The sequence below is a fragment of the Opisthorchis viverrini genome (genome assembly GCF_000715545.1).
Source record: "Opisthorchis viverrini unplaced genomic scaffold opera_v5_129, whole genome shotgun sequence".
Taxonomy (NCBI): Eukaryota; Metazoa; Platyhelminthes; class Trematoda; order Opisthorchiida; family Opisthorchiidae; genus Opisthorchis; species Opisthorchis viverrini.
In genome coordinates, this window is record NW_008751783.1 from 90131 (window position 1) to 98356 (window position 8226).

The window sequence follows — 8226 nt, forward strand, 5'->3', positions numbered from 1 at the left end:
AACCATCTATTAATACAGTTAAGGTGTTTCAACAATACATTCGTTTGCACCCTAGAACTCCGTCTGTTGAACGACAGCACTTTCTGAAGACATCTGATGCTAGTGCACGCCTTACCCAATCAAGCCTAAGGTGTTAATTATTTTTACAGTTGACCCTACCAATACAATGCAAATCACTGTGAAAATATCTCATGTTTGGAACCCACGTATTATTCCTCATACCGGTTTGCGATCGGTACCCGGCGAAGAAAATCACTGACCGAAATCAGCTTCTTGCGATAACCGTCTGTGGTTTATTTGGACCTGAGTTCAAAACGCATTTGGAAGCACTTTTTATAAGTTCTCGCTCCGGTAAGCTTGGTACATAAAAATGAGACATTACAGAGCTGCGCTGCGACCTTTATTACTTGCATCCTTTAGGCGGACTGAACCTGGGGAACGATGAGGACATATGCGGTCTGGAATTCTTGGGCCACAGCTTTGATCCTGTGTAACATCCGTGAATAAATCCGTGGAGTTCCTCAAGGCTCCGTCTTGGGACCACTCCTGTTTCTGATCTACGTCAACGAGCTCCTAGATTTTCTTGCGAGTCCATGTCTGCTTTTTGCGGACGACTTGAAATCCTGGAGTTCCAATGCCAGCGCCCTCCAAATGGATGTAGANTGCGTGAACTCGTTTCCCAAGTAACTTTTATACTCGAACCTGCTTCATCTGCAACACTAGTGAGTCGCATAAGCCTCACTGCACACTGTAATTCTGCGTCTCCTGCTACCACTTGCCCGTATTACATTTTTACCCCACTACACGTATGATCCGACGTACCTTCTCCCGTATTATTCGCATGGACTTCCAAATACTCTATGGTGCCTACGTCAGACCGCTCCTGGAGTACGCCAACGAAGTTGTCTACTCAGGACGTACGAAAGACGTTACCCTCGTTGAGCGTGTCCAGCGGGCCGCCACGAGAATTGTTGCCGGCCTCAAGTCCGTGGACTACGAAATGCGTCTCGCGATGCTTGATCTCTTTCCCCTGGAGTACCGTCGCCTCCGAGGGGACCTAATTCTTACCTACGCCTTGTTTGAACAAAGCTTGGCAAACAGGTTTTTTGCCGTTGACCCAGCAAACACCCGGCGGGAACATAGTATGAAAATCTTCAAGCTCAGGGCACACACATCCGTTAGACAAAACTTTTTTTCATTTCGTGTAGTAGCTGCGTGGAATGACCTTCCTCCGACGGTTGTACATGCTCCTTCTCGAACCCAATTTAAAGCACTATTAGACATTTATTTATGCGAATCCTCGCGCTGGCGAGCATACTGCCCCGCGCTGAGAACATAAAGAGCAGTGCTACACCCTTTTTTCACTTGTGCCTTTCAGGTGAACGACAGCCACTGACCGACAAGAACAAAACCGACCCGGGAAACTTGGGCAAAAGCCTCGATCCTGTGTATCAATCCGTGGATCCTTCCTGCGAAGATCCACTGGCAGTTTGCACCAATCAGACCGCTGTGAGGATTTGGCCGCCAGTCCAGGGGCCGGGTGGCCATATTTTTGTTTTTGGCAGGTATTGTAATATGCACGCTATGGAAACACCAGGGGATAGTGACTCTCCGTAGGTAAGTGTTCATGACTATTTCTGTGGATGGGAAACAGAAATGAAGCTCATGAGCCAAAGCCCAGTAAGCAAGGTTGTACATCACCAATACTTACTCATAAATCAATCAAACTGACAGACACCGTTTACTACAACATGCACAGCTGATCAGGAGGAATTTCGAACTTTTCCCTCACGAATAGAGTGGATCATACCGCAGTGTAGCGCTTTGTACACCTCGTAGACCCATTAAGCTTTGACGAATACGGTCTACTGGTTCCCAAGGTTGGGGTTGGTATATGTGTGGTGACTTGTTCCATAAAATGTTTAGGTATTCGCATTTCCCGCTGTTTGCTGTCAGGCTTCTCAGCCGAAGGCCTCGGTTGACGTTCCTAATCGTCTCCTGTCGAGGTGTGGGCACCCGGTCTACCTGGAGGCCTTCAACGTCCGCACTCTGAAGTAACCAGGACTACAAGGTGCTCTTGCTCTCATATTGGACTCGCTTGGCATTGATGTGTGCTGTGTCCCAGAAACAAAAATTCAAGATGCAATAGCTTAAGCACATTGGTTGTGCTAAACTCCCCATCACTCTCCACTCGCTTCTGGCTACACGCATGTGGTGATCCAGAGGCTGCTGCGGCGGGATGTGCCGGAGGTGGTACCGTCCTAAGTTACCGGGCGGAGGTATCCTTGCTTGACCGGATACCTGTTGATAGCCGTCTCTCTGCGGTCTGTCTGGCAGTGTCTGTGAGGGGGTCTCAATCGTGAAGTTGATAGCTGTCTGTTTATCGTGTCTGCTCATGCTCTCACTAGTGAGAGCAGTATAGTCAGCTGACTATGGCTCTAACACCGTCAAAGACGAACGTTGTGGTGCCATGAATGGAATATTGGGGCGAGCTGAAAGCTCAGATATCGTTGTGATTGCCGGAGACCAATGCACAAATGGAGAGACTCGGTCCATCTGCGAATCAACTAAGTGGTCTACATGGATTGGACTCAGTACGTACTGACTGGCAATCGACCACTTCAGCCGGGTACTGACCCAGGTTGTTTTTATGCAGCACTAGCTTCCGAAATAACCGAAATCGTGTGGTCACATGGCATCCTCAACAATGTGCCAGCCGCGCATTCTAATGGATCACACTGCCATCAGTTATCGATGGTGCGGATCAATGACTCACTGCCGGTCGTTTTGGAACGCGTTTATGAATTCCCACTGCCCTCCTCTGGAGTCCCTTCAGTCTTCTTCTAGTACCGTGTAAGGCGTGCACAAATTGCTTGACAAATGGGGGACCCGCAGATCCGAATGTTAGACGAATTTAACGGAATTATATTCCAGAATCTCCCAAATGCTCCACCGTCAGATTTGAGCTCATGTTGGGACGAGATCACCAACCCTTTGCATAATGCTTGGAATTTTGCCTGTGGTACGGCACCACCAGGCGCACTCGAGCACTGGATATCAGACCGAACCGTGGCATTACGTAAGTCCCGGAGATCTGATATATTCACTTGCATTTGGGAAAGGAGTCTGTAACAGAAAACTGAGAAGAATCGATGATAAATCCCGTTTTCAAAAAATAGCCCCACAGTGGGATCAACTTGATCCCGGTCCTAACGAGACTGTGGGCATCACGTGTGCTTCGTCGCCTTATGGTGGCTCGTGAGACACTGGCTCGAGAGCAGCAAGCGAGATTCCGGCCTGGTATGGGTTCCGTTGACCAAATCTTCACACCCCGCCAGGTGCCAAAACAACGCCATACGTATAAGTGAATCACAATTCTGGTATTCCTGGATTTCCAAGGCGCATTCGACTTGGCTGACTGGCCTGTTCTTCTTGACACGCTTGTCAACCAAGGAATGCCCGGGAAGTTTGTGACCATGACAAGCTATCTGTATTTTCTGATTTCTGGATGTGTGAGGGTATACGGTGAGCTTTGCCATATTTTCCGTACACAAAGCGGTGTCCCTCAGGGATGTCCACTCTCTCCATTCTTTTTTAACTTCATGATTCGTGAAATCATGAAACGAACGCTGGAAGGTCTGCAGATCCCCGGTGTTCAAATAGCCTGTGGCGAAAACCTTGTCGATGTGGAATATGCAGGCAGCATCGTCCTTGACTTCGAAGAGCAAGAGAAGGCGCAGGTGTTTTTGAATGAACTGATCAAAGTCAGTATGCATTTCGCAACCACAAAGTGCTCCTGGACATGCACTCACTGGACGCGCAACATACAATCATGGAAGTGGTACCGGAAATTGTGAAGCGTTTTACGTTGTATTAGTTGTATTAGTCGTGATCGTAGTGTGACAGATTACGTCAATGCACGAATCTCCAAGGCTCCGGTTGTGTTTGCTAATTTGAGACACCTATAATGTCAAAGTGGTGTATCTCTGAATCTCAGTGAACTTCTGTATCAGGCTGTTTTTTATATGGCTGTGGGACTTGGCCTGTTCGGGCTGCGGAACTGAGACGTCCTAAGTTGTTTGTTGTTCCAGGACCGTAGCCCGTGTGGATTGGTGTAGGTGAATCCGTACTGAGGCAATTAGGACGCGAGTTTTTAGTTGCGCAACGAGTACTTCCATTGAAGAATGTGTTCAGCGCCAAACGCTGCATTGGTGAGACCGAACCATCGTTTGCGGAAGAGAGTACTATTTTCCTTGCCCAATTCAGTGGTAGAAGCAGAGGGGTGGTCAACCTTGACCTGGCAGAGGAGCATGAAGGAGATCACGAAACGCTTAGGTGATGTCGGTGCTACTCGCTCTTCGGGATGGAAACCGCGTAATCTCCATTTAGCCCGGTTGGGGACTACAAGTTATGGCTGCCTATCGATGTCAGTGGCGTTCTTATTGTCAGTTTCTATCCAGATTACCTGAATAGGTGTCTGGTGGTGCATGCACCTCTGATTGGTTGTAGTACCAGCACCAAGTCCCTTCCCGATCCACTTTTATTCTTTTCTTCACAATAAAGCTGTCAAATAAATCATGGTTGTACAGCGGTGAAGCACCGGTGTCATGCTGTAGATTCGATAATGATGATGATTAAGTCGTTTCCTCAAGGCGATCAGCATGTCCATAATTATGAAACCAGCGATGATGCCTTCTTCCGAGGAAGGATGGGTTATTAAAGTTCGACCCCAAAAACCGCACACTCTGGTCGCCCCTAGGTGACAGTAACCGCCGGTGCAGTTTTCAATACATTCTGAATATTTTTAGAATAAGAATCCGGTGCTACTAAAAAATCACCTGCTGTGCACAGCTGCATTAGAAGTGAGACATTAACGCCTTACACCCTGCGCCCTCGGACCAGACCGGCCCCTTGAAAATAAACGGGTCAGACCATCAAGTCATTCGTTCCGGAAAGAGTCCTCCAAGAAAACCCTAACAACCGCTACCTCGCGGTTCAGACTTCTGATCGGACTTCTGATCAGACTTCAGGATCGGGTTTGGTGTAGCATAGCAGCAAAATAATCATAACCTTCAGCTGCAGAACTATTTCGGTGCATAGCTGAAATGCCACCTAAAGGAAGCACAAGGGGTGAAATACTGCCAGGTTACCCATGCCTAGACAAGAACAGAGTTCGAACCAAACCTTCTAGGCAGCGCCTTAACCACTGGCGCAGTACGGAGACATTTTGGGTCTACCGGACATCCAAGACGGACTTAAGCTACCCAACAAAGCGCTTGATTTCTGCGTGCCGACACAGCTACCGTGTATACTGCAGGCCAATTACAATTCCTACATGACCTGGTTATAACCACTGAAAGGCAGGTCGTTGATCGAGGGATAATTAAGGCTTATCTGAGACATGGTAACCAATGTGCTACTCAAAATCACCTGCTGTGCACAGCTTCATTAGAAGTGAGACATTAATGCCTTACACCTTGCGCCCTCGGACCAGACCGGCCCCTTGAAAATAAACGGGTCAGACCATCAAGTCATTCGTTCCGGAAAGAGTCCTCCAAGAAAACCCTAACAACCACTACCTCGCGGTTCAGACTTCTGAATCTGCGGCTGTGAGCAGGTTCATCGAACGAAATACTACATCCTCCCACTGCCTTGTGGGTCAGACTTCTGAGTCAAAGACTGAAGGTGGGATACCTAAACTAAACTCCCTTTTACGGTGTGGGTAACCGGGCAGTATCATTTACCTCTGCAGGGCTTTGCTTACCGGCTTTCTCTCATACTCACTCTCCACCCGTCGAACAGTGCAGTGCGATCAATCCATCCGCCAATTTCCAAGCCACTATTCCATGTATAAACATTCGGCTCCGTCACGAAGAGACTGGATCTTACCGTGGTGTGGCAGTTTGCGTACCTCGGCGACCCATTGAGCTATATTGGGGGGTGTCCGCGCGACACTCACAGAGTCTCTCGTACCAGGTTGCTCCATTGGTAGAGGTCTGACGAACACACTCTCCTGGCCCTCCGTTTTGGGGAGTGGAACATGTATGGCGACGTGTTCCGTAAAGTGGTAATGTACTTGCATTTCCAGCCCAACACCGCTGCCTTGCGGTTAGGTTTTTGAGCCAAAGGCTTTGGTTGAGGATCCCAAATTGTCCTCCTGTCTAGGTGTGGGCACCCTGGCAGTATCCCAGACTTCTTACAACCATGACATACACAACTAACAATACTCCCATGCGACATCGGCCGTCGCGTGGCGTCATCAGCCGGGTCACCCTACCTGCTGCATACAGCAGGGCGGGTAAGCCACTATGCTACTACCGACGCCTCTCTTCTTGCACTTTCATGTTTTCGGTCCCTCCCCCTCCCCCACCCAAATTTGAATACTTTCTCTGTAGCTCCCAGTTCTAGGACTGACCACTTTGCTTGCCCTGCATCACACTCAGCTTCAGCTTCTGCACATCCGAGTTCATTCACAACCCTAAACAATTCGAAGTATGTTTTCAAACACCAAAAGCCTGTCTACTTATCCACCTTCAATGTTCGCACACTGAAGCAAGCAGGTCAAGAGGTGGCTCTTCCGCGCACGCCGGATCCCCTCTGTATTGACCTATGTTGTCTGTCAGAAACGAGGACGCAGGACACAAGTACTGTGATCGAACTGACTGCCCCTTCACACTCTTCCAGGTTCCGGCTGCTTACCTCTGGTGATGCAGAGGCCGCTGCAGCTGGATATGCTGGGGTGAGTATTGTATTGAGCGAACGAGTGGAAGCGTCTCTGCTTGATTGGATACCCGTTGATAGCCGCCTCTGTGCGGTTCGTTTGGTAACATCTGTGAGAGAGTCTAAAGGAAGTGTGGCTCATCGCACTTTGTTTATTGTGCCTGCCTACGCCCCAACTGACTTAGCTCTGGATCTGCCAAGGACAGTTTCTATGACACTCTAGGAGCCCTTCTACAGCAGGCCAAAAGCCCAGATATCGTTGTGGTTGCTGGTGATACGAACGCCAGGTAGGTAGATTGAGCTCTGATGAGGCCCGATTTGGTAGTCGTTCTGGTTTGGACACGAGACGCACGGACAGTGGAGACCGCTTACTCCAGATGTGTGCCGATCACAGACTTCCTTTGCAGTATAAATTTCCTGAACAGCGGAAATCGCTTGACAACATGGTGCCCACCAACAATCCAGCGCCGAATCCAAATAGACCACATCGCCGTCAGTTATCGGTGGCGAGGGTTGATCAGCGCCTGCCGCTCCTTCTGGAACACCAGCGTGGACTGCAGCCATGCACTTGTACGCTGCTGCTTTTCATTGCGCTTTTCAGGTTTACGCAAAACGCACACACTTTGCTTAGCCACGAGAAGCTAGTGGGCCCAGAAGTCAAAAGAAACTGTCAGAACCGGCTCTTCGAATGCCTGCTTGACGGCACGATGTCGGATATAAACGGCCACCGGAGAAAATATCCAAAACGCTACTCAAAGCCGGGATGTCTGTTTGCGGTACAACCCAGCCATCCCCATCCAAGCATTGGATCTCTAATAATACCGTGTGTTTGCTGGAGACCCGTCAACAGATTTCACCTGGCCGCCACCACAACTCCACCCGGCGCATCATCCGACGCCAGGTGAAAATGAGTGTCCGCGCAGACCGAGAACCTTGGTGGAACTGCAAGGCCGAAGAAATGGAAGATGCAAAGAACGCTGGAAACGTGCGCAAACTGTTCCACTTGATTCGTTCGACGGGTCCCCGGAAACATCTTGGCAGCGAAATAATCAGAGACCAAAATGGTTCCATGATATGCAGCAAAGCAGAACCTTTGGACCGATAGGCACAGTGCTTCAAGCAGCAATTCAGCTGGCCATCTGCCATCTCCAGTCCAGAAACCTGGCCTTCAACAGGAAGGTGGGCCGTAAATATGGAGCCGCCTTCAGTCTCAGAAGTGTCTGAATATATTTCTCTACTCAAACGTCACCGTGCTGCTGGCCCTGATGATTTTCCACATGATTTTTTCAAGGATGGTGGTGGATTCCTCAGCTAGTGGCTGTCTAGCCTATTTGCGTCTATGTGGGAGAAGGCCGCCCCAGACAACTGGGGTGAATCGAATTTTCAAAACATCATCATCATCGACAGCATGGCATCAGTGTTCAACACCGATGCTTCACTGCCGTACAACCATGACTTATTTGAAAGCCAAGCCTTAAAGAAAAGAATAAAGGTGGACGGGGAATG

General features: G+C 49.2%; 1 protein-coding gene across 1 annotated transcript in view; it reads left to right on the forward strand.

Moving 5' to 3' along the window:
- Window positions 1-808: 808 nt before the first annotated feature.
- The window catches only part of T265_06233 (hypothetical protein), a gene marked incomplete at both ends in the record, with an annotated part of 55080 nt that continues 47662 nt past the window's right edge, over window positions 809-8226 (forward strand). Inside the window, 6 exons of the mRNA XM_009171443.1 lie at window positions 809-1101; window positions 2150-2279; window positions 2896-3079; window positions 3400-3768; window positions 6450-6739; window positions 6922-7007. Coding sequence (XP_009169707.1) covers window positions 809-1101; window positions 2150-2279; window positions 2896-3079; window positions 3400-3768; window positions 6450-6739; window positions 6922-7007 — 1352 coding nt within the window. The remainder of the gene's footprint in view (window positions 1102-2149; window positions 2280-2895; window positions 3080-3399; window positions 3769-6449; window positions 6740-6921; window positions 7008-8226) is intronic.